This window comes from Phascolarctos cinereus, unplaced genomic scaffold, assembly GCF_003287225.1.
Source record: "Phascolarctos cinereus isolate Bilbo 61053 unplaced genomic scaffold, phaCin_HiC Scaffold_4;HRSCAF=312, whole genome shotgun sequence".
Classification (NCBI taxonomy): Eukaryota; Metazoa; Chordata; class Mammalia; order Diprotodontia; family Phascolarctidae; genus Phascolarctos; species Phascolarctos cinereus.
In genome coordinates this window covers 697,217,719-697,234,063 of record NW_027555847.1, presented here as the reverse complement: position 1 = coordinate 697,234,063, position 16,345 = coordinate 697,217,719, and the positions used below count along the sequence as shown (strand labels likewise).

The window sequence follows — 16,345 nt, the reverse complement described above, 5'->3', positions numbered from 1 at the left end:
GCAGAAATGGGGCTGAATTTTGAGTGGAGGGGCCCAGGTTCAATGCCAGCCTGGCTGCTTATGAGCTCTGCACAAACTACGTCGCCTCTCTGTCCTCAGTTTCCTTCTCTGTAGAATGAGGGATTTGGATGAAATGACCTCTTGAGGGGGGCCCTTCTAGCTCATAGATACAGGAGCCCATGATCCTGTGTAAGGGAGCGCAAGCTGCCCGCCGTTCTCTGGGTTTCTGTAATGGGGGGCATCACCGTCTGGGTGTCTGGCACAGGCCATCCCAGCATCTCCTGAATCTGGCCCCTCTCTCCGCTCATCTTCTTCCTCATTGGACGGCTGTCGAGTTCCAGGCTGTCCTGATCCTGCCACCCCCCAACCCCGTATCATTTTGGAGCCTCCCTGTCCGCTCTGGGACCAGAGACAATCCCTCCCCAGCTTTACAGTCAAGCTCAAGCTGTCTTTCCCCGTCTTATTACACGTTGGAAGTTTTTTGTTACGAGAGATGTCTGAGAGAGTCATCGTGGCCTAGTGGATAGAGAGAGCCAGGAAGACCTGGGTTCAAATGCTGCCTCCAACCAATCTGGGCCAAGTGACCCTGGACAAGTCACAACCCCTCAGTGCCCCAGGACCCAGAGGTGTCACTGAGTATGGCCCAAACCAGATTAAAATGCAGTTGGGAAGTGTTTAACAAAATAAACAAAAATGCAGCACAGCGTAGACAATGTCAGTGTGTGGTTTTCTAAGTCAACATGTGGCCAGCTGGGATTCGTTTCTGTTTGAGTTTAATAGTGCCATGCTAGGCAGTTCTCTGGGACTTTGTATTACTTAGAAGAGTTGAGCCTTCATTGGTATTCCCCATATCATTGACATCACATCTCCCCATGGATAGAGCACTAGGCCTGGAGTCAGAAAGATCTGACTTCAAATCCGCTTACTAGCTGTGTGACCCTGAGCAAGTCACCTAACCTTTGCTTACCTCAGTTTCCTCAGCTGTGAAATGGGGATGAGAATAGCACCTGCCCATGGGGGTCGTTGTGAGACTCCAGTGAGATGATATTTGTAAATTGCTCAGCATGGTGCCTGGCATATAGTAGGCACTTAATAAATGCTCGTTGAATTGGTTTGAAATTTGTACAAAGTCGGGGAGGGGGTCTTCTTTGGGTTGGGTTAATCAGTCTTCCTCCATCTCTTTGCAATGAGTTAGCCCTTCATCTTCATCTTTGCTACACCTGGGGTCTGGAAGGACCTTTGTTCGGATCCTCATTTCAGATACTCTGTAGCTGTCATTAGCTGTGGGTACACCTCAGGTTGCATACTCTGTTAGCCTTGGTTTCCTCATCTCTAAAATGGGCATAACAGTAACAGTTACAACAGATGCACGGAAAGCCTCCCAACTTCCTCTGAGCCTTAGCTCAGCTCTTCCCCTCCACTGGAGGACTTTCTCATCACCCCTAGGGCTAATGTCCTCTACTCTTGCGTCCTTGTTCAGTTGTATCTGACTCTCCATAGCCGTATTTGAGGTTTTCTTGGCAGAGATACTGGAGTGGTTTGCCATTGCCTTCTCCAGGCCATTTTACAGATGAGGAAACTGAGGCCAGCAGGGTGAAGTGACTTGCCCAGGGTCACCCAGCTAGTAAGTGTCTGAGGCTGGATTTGAACTCAGGTCCTCCAGACTCCAGGCTTGGCACTCTGTCCACTGTTGCCTAGTTGCCTGTTGGCGTATCTCGTATATAATGAACAGGTCACCTTGTTGTCTCCCTCGTTAGAATGTCAGCTCCTTGAGGGCAGGGACTGCCTCTGCCTTTCTCTGTATGTCCTGGATCATCCCTGAGCCTGTCAGCTGGGCAGTAGACGCTTTTGATGGTGATTGATTGATTCATTGATTGATTAAAGCTCTGTAATCTCCTTGATCCAGCTCTGGTCCTCATCTGCAAGTGTTAAGGGAGCAGGGGCAGTGAGGCGGTGCACTGGCCCTGGAGTCAGGAGGACCTGAGTTCAAATGTGGCCTCAGACACTTGACATGTACTAGCTGGGTGACCCAGGGCAAGTCACTTAACCCCATTGTCTAGCCGCCCGCCGCCCCCCCCCCAAATTAATAGAGCACTTTTAGGGCCTATGGAAGGTATTGGGCCCTGCAGGATTAAGTGTTTGGGTTCAAGTGGCCTGTCTTTTTAGAAGGGAAAGGAATAAGCATTGATTAAATGCCTACTGTGTGCCAGGCACTGGGCCAAGTGCTTCGCAGATACCATCCTCACAACCCTTCCGGGGAGGACCTGTTATCCCCATTTTATAGGATCATAGAATCATGGCTATCAAGCCGGAAGGGACCCCAGAGGCCATCTGTCCCAACCCCTTTATTTTACAGGTGAGGAAACTGAGGCTTCACAGAGCTCAAGTGACTTGTCCGAGGCCACCAAGCCAGAATTTTGACCCGAGCCCCCTGATGACCAAGACAGCATGCTTTCTAATACCAGCCTCTGCCAGCAATAGATTGAGGTGGCCTCCCACAGAGGGGAGATCTGTGTTCCCATCATCGGCACAGCCCTGCCTCTCCACTCTCCTTCCTCGAGGAGCTAGCCGACCTTCTGCTAGGTCTTGGAGCTGTGTGTTATCCGTGCACATGTGACCCGGGAAATGGGCATGAATAATACATAATGAAGACTTGCCGGGGGGAGTGGAGCCCATTAGCATGTTACTTTCTAGTCTGGCTCCTCTTACCCATCTGCGGCCCCTGCCCTTGAGCCAAGAGGCCTGCGATGAGGTGCCTTTCAGACCGCATCAGCGTCAATACCAGGCCGGCCCTCGGGCGCAGCCAGGCATGGCTCTGAACTCCCTCTCTGTCTCTCTTACTGTCTGTTTCCTTCCCTTTCTCCTTCCCTTTCCCATTCCTTCCTTCCCCTTTCTCTTCTCTCTTCTTTCTCTCTCCCTCCCTCCCCCTCTCTTGCCTGTTCTCTTTCCCTTCCTCCCTCCTTCTGCCCCCCCCTGTGTTTTTCCTTACCTCTCTCTCCTTCCCTTTCCCATTTCTTCTGTCCTTGCTCTCTCTTTCTCTTCTTCTTTCTGTCTCTCCCTTTCTTTCTCTCTCTTTCTCTCTCCCCCCTTCCCTCCCTCTCTGTCCTTCTCTTTCCCTTTCTCTCTGTTTATCTCTCCTGCCTTCTCTCCCTCTCTGTCCTTCTCTTTCCCTCTCTCTCTCTCTCTTTCTCTCTCTCTCTCTCTCTCTCTCTCTCTCTCTCTCTCTCTCTCTCTCTCTCTCTGTTCTTTTTCCCTTCCTCACTCCTTCTGCCCCCCCGTCTTTTTCCTTACCTCTCTCTCTTCTTTCCCATTTCTTCTTTCCTTCTCTTCTCTTTCTCTTCTATCTCTCTCTCCCTTTCTCTCTTTTTCCCTTCCCTTCCTCTCTGTCCTTCTCTTTCCCTTTCTCTCTCTCTCTCTCTCTCTCTCTCTCTCTCTCTCTCTCTCTTTCTCTCTCCCCCCTTCCCTCCTTCTCTGTCTTTCTCTTTCCCTTCCCTCCCACTCTGTCCTCTTTCCTTTTCTCTCTCTCTCTTTATCTCTCCTCCCCTTCCCTCTTTCTCTTCCCTGGTGCCTCCTGGTGGGGTTTACTGTCTCCACAGTGGCTCCCAGGTCCTTCCTACCCAGAAGAGCCCAAGCAGGAACCCTCAGCTGTTAGAGATGTGCTGTGGGTGAATCGCCTTTGGCAAGGTTCTTACCCAAATGACAAATGAAAGTGGGTCGAGCCAGGTCTGCTTAAGGGCCGTTTCTGCCCAAGTGCCGCCATGGGCATGGTGCCCAGGGCCTTCTGCCTTCTGCTGGCCCAAATAAAGGACCCTGGCTCTCTGCTGCCAGGGGGATGGCCTTTTCCCCACAGTCATGGGTCATGGTGCAGTGGGCAGACTACTCAGGTTGGGGTAATAATGGTAGCCGACATTTATATAGTGTGTGAAGGCTTACAGAGTGCTTTACAAAACTCATTTTATCCTCACAACTACCCTAGAAGGTGGGTGCCATTCCCATTTTGCAGATGAGGAAAACTGAGGCAGAGAGCTGTTAGACTTGCTCAGGCTCACACAGCCGGCAGTGTCTGAGGCTGGATTTGACTTTCAGTCCTCCTGCGTCCCCCAAGTTCAGCACACTCCCGCCACTGCCCCAGAGGCTCTGTTATTAACTACTTAGATGATTGGGGGCAAATTCCTTTAACCTCTCTCTGCCCCCAGCCCCTTCCAGCTTTAAACCAATGATTCTTACCCCTCCAAGTTGGCCTTCATCCTCTCAACTATCATAATACCTTTAAAAAAATAAAATTTTATTCTTAATTTTCATTTTTTTGTTCAGTTGTTTCAGTCATATCTAACTCTTTGTAACCCAATTTGGGATCTTTTTGGCAAAGAGACTGGAGTCATTTGCCATTTCCCTCTCCAGCTCATTTTATAGATGAGGAAACTGAGGTCTCTGGTGCCAGATTTGAACTCAGGAAGATGAGTCTTCCACGCTCCAGGCCCGGGGCTCTACACACTATGGCGCCTGCTTGCCACCCTAATTTTCATTTTCTCCCTATCCCACATGTCCCCCTGTATCCCTCCCCCGTCGGCTCCATCCTCAAAGTTTTGTTATATTGTCATTTTATCTGATGCAGTTTTCTATTGTTTGCTGATTTGTACTTTGACCCACCGATTCTTTAGGATTAAATTACGGAGCCTCCAATTAATTGTAATAGAGTTCTATTAATTTTTTTTCATCACCTACACTTCTCAGCGAGCCATCTGTCCCTTACAACTCTATGGGGGGAGGAGACACTATCGAAGCAAGCTGATGGGGGCTGCACATGCATGTGCCAGATGCCCATCATATAACAAAGAATCCTTTTAAGGGAAAGAAGAAGAGGGGGAAAAATCCGCCAAAGTGATCAGAGCACTGAAACATTTGACAGTATTACAATAAAATAGCCCTTGATTTTCATCCCAGCCTTTAGTCCCTGCCCTGGGAGCTGCAGTATTTCTGGAGCTCAGATCTGACTGTTGTTTCCTGTGCCTTTAAGATAAGACACAAGCTCGTCTCTCCACCCCCCTCTTAACCCTTTCACAGGCCAGTCCTAACCCATCATGCCAGTCTGATTTCATATGCCAGCCAAACTAGCCTCCTCTTTGTTCCTCTTAGGCATTTTTTTCAGCTCCTGTCTCCAGGCCTTTGCATAAGGCTGTTCCTCATGCCAGGAGTGTTTTCCCCTCTCTCTTAATCTCTAACATTCTTTTTTTTTTTCCAAATTTTATTTTATTTTTTTGACTAGGCAGTGGGTTTAAGTGACTTGCCCAGGGTCACACAGCTAGTAAGTGTTGTGTGTCTGAGGTTGGATTTGAACTCGGGTCCTCCCAAATTCAGGGCCGGTGCCACCTAGCTGCCCTTCCTAATATTCTTTAAGCCTCATCTCAGGGGCTGCTTCTTACATGCTGTCTTTTCTCATTTCCTCTCCCTTCCTTCCCCCCTTCCCAAGCTGTTAATTCTTTCTTCTTGAAGTCACTCTCTGCCTACTGCATATGTCTTATCTGTGTCCCTGCTGTATCTTCTCAGTAGAAGGTAAGCTCCCTGAGGGCAGGGACTGTCTTTTGCCTCTTTTTGTCTCCCCAGCTCTTAGCTCAGTGCCTGACATACAGTAGGCACTTAATGAATGTTTGTAGATTGCTTATTGCCGGGCACTGAGTTAAGAACTTGATACATAGGCGAGTCATTTAACGCCAATTGCCTAGCCAAAAAAAAAAAAGAACTTGATAAATATTGATCTTCACAACAAGGGAGGGGGAGGAGGTATATGTCATGTTGTTATTCCCATCTTACAGTTGAAGAAACTGAGGCAAACAGAAGTTAAGGGACTCACCCAGGGTAACCCATCTAGTAAGTGTCTCAGGCTGGATTTGAACTCTGATCTTTCAGACTCCGTGCCCAGTGTTCTATCCACTGAACCACCTAGCAGCCTGATAACAGTTAGATGTTTACAGAGAAAAACAAAAAAGTCCCTGCTTTCAAGAAGCTTAACCTTTTTTTTTCTTTTTAATTTTTATTGATGTCTTTGTTTTTACATCACTGTGATTTTTAGATACGTCCCTTTTCCCTTCCCTGCCAAGCGAGCCATCCCTCGTGTAGCAAAGATTTAAAAAGAAAGAGTTTGGTAAAACTAGCCCTACATCAGAGAGCGGTGTCTGCAGCGTTCCCTAGCCGTGGCCCCCCGCCTCCGCGTTAGAGGGATGGAGGTGAATTTTCTCAGGTCCTTTCCTGGGCCAAGCTTTGTTGTCCTAATTGCTCAGCGCTCAGATTTGTTTCTTTCCTTCCTGCTTATGTGGTTGTAGTGGTGTGTGTCTTTGTCCTGCCTTGGTCCTTGGAACCCTTCAGAGTCATTGCTTGTCACATCAGTGATACTTTGTTAGGTTCACATGGGCACCCACACGGGTTCTTTCTCATAGTCGCACCCAGAGATACACACACGTGCACATACGGACACGTACAGACACACACACAGCACACACGCACCCCCCAGGAGAGGGAGGCTGTGCTTGTCACCGGCCCCAGCTGGAGCACCCCGAGTAACCAGGATCTCTTTGTCGGTCGTCCACAGGGAGAAGAAGTGGGTGACCGTAGGCGACACCTCCCTGCGGATCTACAAATGGGTCCCCGTTACAGAGCCGAAGGTAGATGACGTGAGTATGACTGGCCGCTGTCCTGTAGACTGGACTCAGTGAATACGTGTTTTTCAGCGCCCAATTGGTGTGAGAGCCTGTGCTCGGCACTGGGGGTGACATGAAAGTTACTACTATTATTAAAATAACAGCCAGCGTTTATGTAGTGCTTGCCACGTGCCCGTGCTGTGCTGAGCACTTTATTTCATTTGATTCTGACTCCAACCCTCAGAGGCGGGTGCTGTTGTGATGGGGAAACTGAGGCAAATCGGCTAAGTGACTTGCCTAGGAAGTCAGAGCCCTAGTATGTGTCTGAGCCTGAATTTGAATTCAGATCTTCCTGCTCCGAGGCCTTGGCTGTGTATTCATGACACCTCCCAAGATGAGGACCAGTAATTAAAACGTACAGTATTATATAAATAGCTTTAAAGAAAGTTATAAAAACACAAGGGCTGTTCAGGATTGGATGGGGACCACGAAAACTTCAGCAAGGAAACTGCGTTTGAGATGGGCCTTTAAGGACAAGTCGCAGTGTTAACAGTGTGGGGAGATAGACAGGAGTCCAGGTTCTACAGGGAACGGGGTGGGCGCAGGGCCTCCTTATGGGTAGCCCAGTTGACTGGGTTGTAGGATGTGTGAAGGGAGTTATGTGACTTAAGGGTGGGTGGCACCATATTGTATAAGCCCCTGTTGCCCCCAGGACAAGATAGAAAGGCTTTGGTTGGACATTTAGATACGGCCCACCTTCCCGCCGTACTCAGCACACCGTTCCCCTCCAGCCCCTTCTCCCGTCTCTAGCCTTTCCTCTGGCTGTTCCCCAAGGATGAAAGGCCTGCGCTCAGCAAGGTTCCGCTGCGCCCGCTTTTCAAACATCTTAGCTGCTTAAAAGGGACTGAGAACTCCAAAGATCTTTGGCTTATGGGGATTCTCACTATTGCTATTTACCATCTTAGACATTAAAACAGATAAATTTTTAAAGAATGCTGGGCTCAATCAGGAAGACCTAAGTTCAAACGCAGCCTCAGACACTTAGTGGTGTGACCTTGGGTAAGTCACTTGACTTCTGTCTACCTCAGTTTCCTTATCTGTAAAATGAGGACAGTCATAGCACCTTCCTTCCATAGAGGTTGTGAGAATTAAATAAGATAATAACTGTGAAGTGCCTAACAGTGTCTGGTATATTGTGAGCACTATATTAGTAGTAGTAGTATAGTAGTAGTAGTAGTAGTAGTAGTAGTAGTAGTAGTAGTAGTAGTAGTAGTAGTAGTAGTAGTAGTAGTAGTAGTAGTGTGAACACTATTTAAATGTTAGTGGTGGTGGTAGTAGTAGTATTGTGAACATTATATAAATGCTAGTAGTAATAGTTGTTGTAGTTATTATTATTATTATTATTGTTATTATTTCCCAGGGTAGTTGTGAGCATCCAATGAGCTGGTAGGTCCAATGCTTTGTAAACTTTAAAAAGCTGCAGAAATGCTAGGTATTACCTCCATCATTATTATTATTAGCTTTTAATCTTATACATTATATACATTTTTTCCTGAGGAGTCGGTTGGCTTCACCAGACTGCCAGGGGCTCCACAACATTAAAAAGGTGCAGACTCTGGACCAGGCCACTTCCTGGCTCCGAAGGGCACCGGCGGAGTCTTAAGGTTGACCTCAGAGGGGGAGGAGGGAGAAGGGAAAACTGGGAGCCGGGCACTAACTGGATCGAGAGATTTCAGGCAGTGACCAGGGTGCCCACAACAATGATAGGGAAAGGCTGGTGTAAGTAGGACCTTTGAAGAAGAAAATACATTGACGGATCAGCCAAACACATATGAAGGGTTCACCATATTCCAGGGCAGCTAGGGGGTGGCACAGTGCACAGAGCGCAAGGTCTGAGTCAGGAAGACTCAACTTCCTGAGTTCAAATCTGGCCTCAGATGTTTACTAGCTGTATGACCCTGGGCAAGTCATTTAACCCTGTTTGCTTCAGTTTCCTCATCTGGGGAAGAAAATCACAAACCACTCCAGTATCTTTGCCAAGAAAACCCCCAATGGGGTCATGGAGAATTGGACATGACTGAACAACACCCTATTTCCAGGTGCTCTGTTAGGTGACCGGCTTACAGAGACGAAAATGAAAGTCTCTGCCCTCCAGGAGCTTATATTCTATTGGGGGAGGCTGTAGGGAATCATAGCTACCTTTACACATCCAAGTTTTTACGAAATAAACAGAAAAGTAATTTTTTTTAACAAAACTTCATAGATTTTTTTTTTGTTATTGTTCAGTTGTTTTCAGTTGTGTCTAACTCTTCATGACCCCATTTCGGGTTTTCTTGGCAGAGATACTGGGGTGGTTTGCCATTTCCTTCTCTAGCTCATTTTACAGATGAGGAAACTGAGGCAGACAAGGTGAAGTGACTCACCCAGGGTCATGCCACATTAACATCCCATGACTGTACAGTCACATACCACACCTTGTGTGGGCCTCTGCTTTATTTCTGGGCCTTTGTTACCATAAAAAGGACCACTGGAAGGCTTTGGTGTATACATGGAGCCTTTCTTTTAAGTGCTTACAAAGTTCCAGGCTTTGGGCTGGGTGCTGGGGATTCCAAGGCAAGGAGTTTCCGTTTGAGTCGGTCACATTTTGCAGTGATCAAGGAAGCGTTTTTTGTTTTTGTTTTGTTTGCTTTGCAAGGGCCTTCTGTGTGCTGGTTCTGTGCTGTGCCTGGACATACGAAGACAAAAGGGAGATGGTCCCTGCCCTCTAGAACTTAGAATCTCGTGTGTCTGCTTGGCAGCCACAGCTGGATTTTGACTTGGGTTCCTGTCACTGGGGCCTTGTGTTTCACTAGACTGTGGGGGGAGGTTCCTTACAGAGATAACAGCCCCACCCTGGTTCCCCCTCTCAACCACAGAATTGAGTGGCTCCCCTCCCCTGAAGGGGTGGGAGGGCAGAGCCTCTCCATCCTGGAAGGTTGGCCAGAGGATGGAGTAGGGCCAGCTGGTCAGCCTTCCCGGCAGTAATGGAAGAGTCAGACACCTCTCGACGTTGCCCCGGCTTCTCACCTCACTCCCCCATCACCCCTTTCTCCAGGGAGAGCATGTTACTGGCCAGATGCTCCACTCATTCTCCGCTCCCAAGGGGACATGGTTCTCTTCCCTTATGCCTGGGGTGGAGAAGGAAGAAATTCTCACTAGGTAAATAAGGGGCAGGTGCAGAAGCAGCAGCCCGTGCCCTCCTTCCTGTGCTAATAAATAGCAGCTGGCATTTGTATAATGTGTCCCTTTTACAAAGTCGTAGACACCCTTGATCTCACAGCTCCAGGTGGTGTTATCCCCATTTGACAGATGAGGAAACTGAGAGGCTCAGAGCTGTTATAAGCATCACTTCCTTCTAGGCGTGGCCCCAGATGCTGCCTTCTGCAGGAGGCCTTTCTTGGTGTCCTGGCTCATGCCTGCCGCCTCTTCTGTATAAAAACCTGTATGGACGTATCACTTACATGTTGTTTTCCCTGTTAAAGTGCACGCTTCCTTAAGGATTGGGAATGTTCATCCCTAGCGCTTGGAATGCAGTAAGCACTTAATAAATGAGGACCAGAGTCACAGTCAGTGGATATAGCCTGGACTGGAACCCTGCCCGGTCTTCTAACTTTGAAGCAGTGTCCCTGTTCCCACGCTGTCCTGCTGGGCCCCTGTGAGTGCAGGCCAGCGCTCCTGCCCCTAAAACTACATGGCTGGGCCAGAATGGCTCCACGGGCCGGAGGCTGCCTGCCCATCCCTGCTCCAGCGGCTTCCGGCTGGTCCCTGGGTGAAAGCCCAGCTTGTGATCATGGCCTTCCAGGCTCCTGTCTTGGACTCCTCCCTTCCAGTCTAACTGTATTCACCTCCTGTTACGTCTCCCTGAGCGGGCCCTCGCTGCCCTTACCTGGTGGTTTCCCCCTCTTACTGACAAGCCCTTGTGCAAAACAGTAGTGACAATAACGGTAACAGTAATCACTAGTGTTTGTAGAGCGCTTTAAGGTTTGCAAAGTGAGATGGCAATGTGTTATGTCATTTGATTCTCATACAGACCTGGGAGCTAGGTGCTCTGCTTTTATCCCCATTTTATAGAGGAGTAAACAGAGGCTGGAGAAGTTAAATGACTTGCCTAAAGTCACTTGTGTAAGTGATCCTATGAGCGTCTGAGATAGCTCGGTAGTGTGGTGGATAGAGCTCTAGGCCTGAGTTCAAATTCAGACATTTACTAGCCGTGTGACCCTGGGCAAGTCACTTAACTTCTGTTTGCCTTAATCACTGGAGAAAGAAATGGCAAACCAGTTTTTTGAGGGGTGGCTAGGTGGCAAAGGAAATCAAGAAGATTCATCTTCCTGAGTTCAAATCCGGCCTCAGACACTTATTAGTTGTGTGACCCTGGGCACGTCACTTCACTCAGTTTGCCTCAGTTTCCTCATCTGTAAAATGAGCTGGAGAAGGAAATGGCAAACCACTCCAGGATCTCTGCCAAGAAAACCCCATATGGGGTCAGGAAGAGTTGGATACAACTGAAAAATGACTGAACGTCAAGGTGTCAGAGCAGGCTCCAAACTCGGGTCTTTCTGACCCCAAGTCCCCCTAGATCCCCCGGCTGCCCAGGCATCCCTTTCCCTTCCCACACCGCTAGGGTCCATTCTTTCTGGGAGGGTGCCTCTCCTCACTCCACTGGGCTCCAGCCACTGCTTGTCCTTACACGCAGGCAGTGGGCATTGTTTAAAGCCTTATGAGGGGCCTAACGCTGTTGCTAATCCCTGAGGATTTATGCAAAGACAAGAAAAGATTGTCCCTACCCTCTCACAGTGTAGTAGGGCAGAAGGCCTATGAACAAATATGTATGTCCAGAGAAAGAACTGACTAACAGTATGTGTAGAATAATTTCTCTCACACATATGTATGTGCCTGTGCACATGTGTGTGTGTCATATATACTTATCTACGTATTTGTGTCTAATGGTAGCCATCTCTAGGGTGAGGTTGGGGGGGAGGAAGGAAAAAAGGGGGGAAAAAGAAATGTACATGATAACTTTGTTGTATATTTGGAGGGAATAGCGAGTTGTACATGGTAGATTTGCAGTTTCATGTGCAATCATCTTTTTTTATCGTCCTGTGTTATGGAAATGCTTGTTTTGTTCCCTGAATTTAAAATAAGATAAATTTAAAAAAAGATAAAATTAAAATCTGATGGAAGCTAGAGGTGGAGAGGGGAGGGAACTGAGCTCTCCAGGCCAGTGGGAGAGTGACTCCTTCAAAGACCCAGAGAGGTGAGAGATGAGATGTTGCGTGCAAGGTGCTGCTGCTGGGAGAAGACTGGAGAGCTAGGAACAGACCCCATCGTGAAGACCTTTCAGCGCCAAACAGGATTTTATATTTATTTATATATATTATACATTATTTATGTATTATAATATATAACTAATATAAATACAATACAAGTAATTAAATAAAAAATTAAATATAAATGCAATATATTAATATAAATGCCATATAAATTTAAATAATATATTATTTAATAGAATAATATGATTAATATAAAATAATGTGAATAATTGTGTGTGTGTGTGTGTGTGTGTGTGTGTGTGTGTGTGTGTGTATTTATGTCCAGGGAACCCCTGGAGTTCGTGAGGGAGGTCCAGACCTACATTTCAGGAAAATTACCTCAGCAGTGGAGTGAAAGATGGAGAGGTGTTAGAAGAATATTGGGGTAGTCTCAACAAGAGAGAATGAGGCCCTGAATGAGGGCTCATGGCCAAGGGGTGGTGTGGTGGATAGCCTTCTGGACCTGGAGTGAGGAAGACTTGAGTTCAGATGTGGCCATAGGCACCAACTTGGGCAAGTCACTTCACTTGCCTCAGTTTCCCCACCTCTAAAATGAGGATAATCGTAGAACCAGGGTTGTTGTGAGGATCAGATGAGATATTTGTATTAGCACAGTGCTAATATTATTATGATTATGATTATTATCGTCATTATGGCTGCAGGAGTAAAGAGAACAGAGATATATAGAATAAATATTGTAAAGGTAGAAACAGGAAAATTTGGAAATGAATTAAGTGAGAATGAGGAGTCCTGGTGATACTGTGCTTTCAGGCCTAGGTAACTGAGAGGATGGTGTCAGTAAGCATTTATTAAGCACCTTCTGTGTGCTGGGCACTGTGCTGAGCGCTTTCTCACTTGATCTTTACCACAGCCCTGGGATGTAGAAGCTGTTTATTATCCCCATTTCACAGATGAGGAAACTGAGGCAGACAGGTGAAGTGATTTGCTCCAGGGTCGCGCAGGTCGTAAGTGTCTGAGGCTGGATTTGAACCCAGGTCTCCCCGACTCCAGGTCCTGAGCTCTAACCATTGCACCACCCAGCTACCTCTCAGGTGGTGTCAGTTTGCTCTGCGCTGGGATCACCGCCACTAATCTGAGTTCAGCATCACTGAATGTTTTTGGAGTCATCGTACCCACTCCTTCACCTCCCTGGGCCTCAGTTTCCCCGTCTGTAAAATGAGGGCTTGGGTTCAAGGGCCTCTGAGGTCCCCTGTGGGCTGGGACGCTCAGTCTTCTGTTCCTTCAAATTCCTGGTGTCAGTCAAAGCACGGTTCGGGTTGTGTCCCCTTTCAGCCGTCCGCTTCCATTTGGCCAGCCGCTCCTTGGTCAGCAGCGGCTCACTCTTTTATGCAGTCGGGTCTTTTGTTGATTTTGGTGTTTTGCAGCATAGCAAAGCTCAGTCAGTCAGTGAGCATTTGTTAAGTGCCTACTGTGTGCAAGGCACTCTCCAAGGTGCTGGGGATACAAAGAGCTGGAACGGCCCCTGCCCTGGAGGGGCTCATGGTCTGCTTGGGGAAGGAACGGACACCCAGAGGAGTCAATAGAAGGTTGTTTGGGGCAGGGAGAGCTCCGGGACCTGAGGAGATCGGAAAGGCTTCTTGGAGAAGGGGGATTTTAGTTGGGGCTGAAAGGAAGCCGGCGAGGTCCGCAGTCAGAATGGAGGAGGGAGGACATCCCGGCGATGGGCAGACAGAACGCCTGGAGCCTGCAGATGATGGGTCTTATTCATGAATCAGCCCACCCGCAGGCCCGTCATGGAGGTGGCCTAGGCAGTGCTAAGTTCACCAAACAACCAGGAAGCCAGTGAAGGCAGAGGCTGTGTAGTTAGTAGATGGAGCGCTGGACGTGGTGTCAGGAAGACCCGAGTTCAGATCTTGCCTCATACCCTGAATTCCTGTGTAACTCTGAGCAGCAACTTAACCTCCTCCTCTGGGCCTCACTTTCCTCATCTATAAAATGGGGATGATAATCCTGTGGGATATATTGGTCGAATGGAAAAGAGCATTCCTCAGGCTTCTGTTGCCTCTTCTGCAAAGCCAAAGGGGCTTTAATCAGACAACTTTCAGGTTTTTGTTTTGTTTTTTTTGGTGAGGCAATCAGAGTTAAGTGACTTGCCCGGGGTCATACAGCTAGGAAGTGTCAAGTGTCTGAGGCCGGATTTGAACTCCTCACTCCAAGGCCGGAGCTCTGTCCGCTGCACCACCTAGCTGCCCCTCAGGTTCTTTTCTAGTCTGACCTAGATCCATGGAACTAATACCTCTGCATAAGGCTGTTGTGAATATCAGAGGAAAGAAAGATTTAAATACCAAATACTGTGCTTTGTAAATATCAGCTGTTAGTATTATGTCAGTCCCATTCGCATCTTTCGTGGAGTTTGGCTAGAGACAGTCCTGGATCCTGGGATGAGCCACTCTGGAATGTGGTTTCTGCTTACTAGAGAAGTTTTCTCTGTCTGGGTGGGGCCTGGAGAGCCTGGCTGGGTGACCCTGGGTAAGTCACTTAACAGCTCTCTGCCTCAGTTTCCTCAACTGTAAAAGGGGACTAACACGGGCTGATTCTTGAATAAGACCCACCATCTCCAGGCTCCAGGCGTTCTGTCTGCCCATCGCCGGAATGTCCTCCCTCCTACATTCTGACTGCGGACCTCCTCAGCTTCCTTTCAGTCCCAACTAAAATCCTCCTTCTCTAAGAAGCCTTTCCGATCTCCTCAGGTCCCGGAGCTCTCCCTACCCTGCCCCAAATTACCTTTTTACAGTCCCAGAGAAGGAGGCTCAGATGAGATGGCATGTGACCTGTGTTCTGCAAACCTAGAAGTACTGGGTAAATGCTGGGGGTTATTATTTAGTGCTTGGCGGGCCATTGTACACGTACATGTAAATAACTGCAGCCTGTAACTGAGTAAGAGGCTCACGAAGAGCATTGAGCCCCGTGAAGAGCCTCGAGCCCAGCTGAACAGAGAAGGAAAGAGATTGGACCGTGTGTGTGTGTGTGTGTGTGTGTGTGTGTGTGTGTGTGTGTGTGTGTATGGCTTGGATTTCTTCAACACAGAAACAGTTCGGAAGCTGATGTTGTATTATCAGCCAGTTGTTAATATTTTTTATTAACCGCCTCCTATGTGCCAGACACTGTGCTGAGCGCTGGGGGAACAGAAAAAGACAAAAGACGGCCCCTGCCCTCAGGGAGCTCATTGTTGAATGGAGAAGCCAGCTGGCTGACAAATATGTACAAACTACAGGATAAACAAGAATTGATTAGGAGAAGGTTTAGAGGGTTTGGGAAATTCTTCTTGTATAAGATGGAATTGTAGTTGGGCCTTGAAAGGAGCCAGGAGGTGAGCTGAAGAGGGAGAGCTTTCCAGGCACGGGGAGTGGCCAGAGCCCAGAGAGGGAGTGGTTTGTTCCCTTGTAACAGCCAGGGGGCCTGGGTCACTGGATCAGGGTACCTGGAGGGGAGTAAGGAGCCAGAAGGTTGGAAAGAGAAGAGGGGGCCAGTTGGGGGTCCCAGATTGGAGGTCATCAGAAATTGGGGCAGGATAGGCAGATTTGAGGATATTGGCGTAGACGGGGAGGGTAATTAAATCCATGGGCGCTGATGAGATCACCAGGTGGGAGAAGAGGGCCCAGGACCAAACCCTGAGGGACAGGCATGGTTAAAGGGCATGATCTGAAAGAGGATCTGACAAAGGAGATGGAGAAGGAGCGGTCAGAGAGGTAGGAGGAGAACCAGGAGAGAAGGGTGTCCCCAAAATCTAGAGAGAATCTGAGAGGAGAGAGCACAGGAGTGTCAGAGGCTTCAGAGAGGTCAAGGAGGATGAGAGTTCAGAAAAGGCAATTGGATTTGGCAAATCAGATCATTCATAACTCTGGGGAGAGCGGTTTCAGTAGAATGATTAGGTCGGAAGTGGGATTGTGAGGGGCTAAGATGAGAGTGGAGGAGAGAAAGTGGAATTTGACCACAAAGGGGAGAGTGATGGAGTGGTAAAGAAGATGGAGGGGACATGGGGAAGTTAGGGAAGGAGCCAGTAGAGAGGGAGAGATTAGTGGAGATGATTAAAGGGGCAGGATGATGTAGGAGATGGGATGGAATGGGATTGCTTGAACAGGTAGAGGGATTTGCCTTGGTGAGAAGAAGGATAACCTCTGTGTGTGAGGCTGGGTGAAAGAGAAGAGAGGGGGCAGCTAGGTGGTGCAGTGGATAGAGCACTGGCCCTGGAGGCCTTGAGTTCAAATCTGGCCTTAGATGCTTGACACTTACCAGCTGTGTGACCTTGGGCAAGTCACTTACCCCTGTTGCCTAGCCAAAAAAGAGAGAGAGAGAGGAGAGAGGCCAAAGGAGGTGAAGAACAGTGGGGAAGAGGGAGCT

The 16,345-nt window shown here is 48.3% G+C and overlaps 1 protein-coding gene across 2 annotated transcripts in view; it reads left to right on the top strand.

Moving 5' to 3' along the window:
* Positions 1 to 16,345, top strand: part of BCL7A (BAF chromatin remodeling complex subunit BCL7A) — a 48,189-nt gene that overhangs the window by 9,048 nt on the left and 22,796 nt on the right. The window contains exon 2 of one of the 2 annotated variants that reach the window (XM_020970192.2): positions 6,587 to 6,659. In XM_020970192.2, coding sequence (XP_020825851.1) covers positions 6,587 to 6,659 — 73 coding nt within the window. Of the gene's footprint in view, positions 1 to 6,586; positions 6,669 to 16,345 lie in introns of both variants that reach the window. The other variant, XM_020970191.2, reaches the window with a different exon arrangement.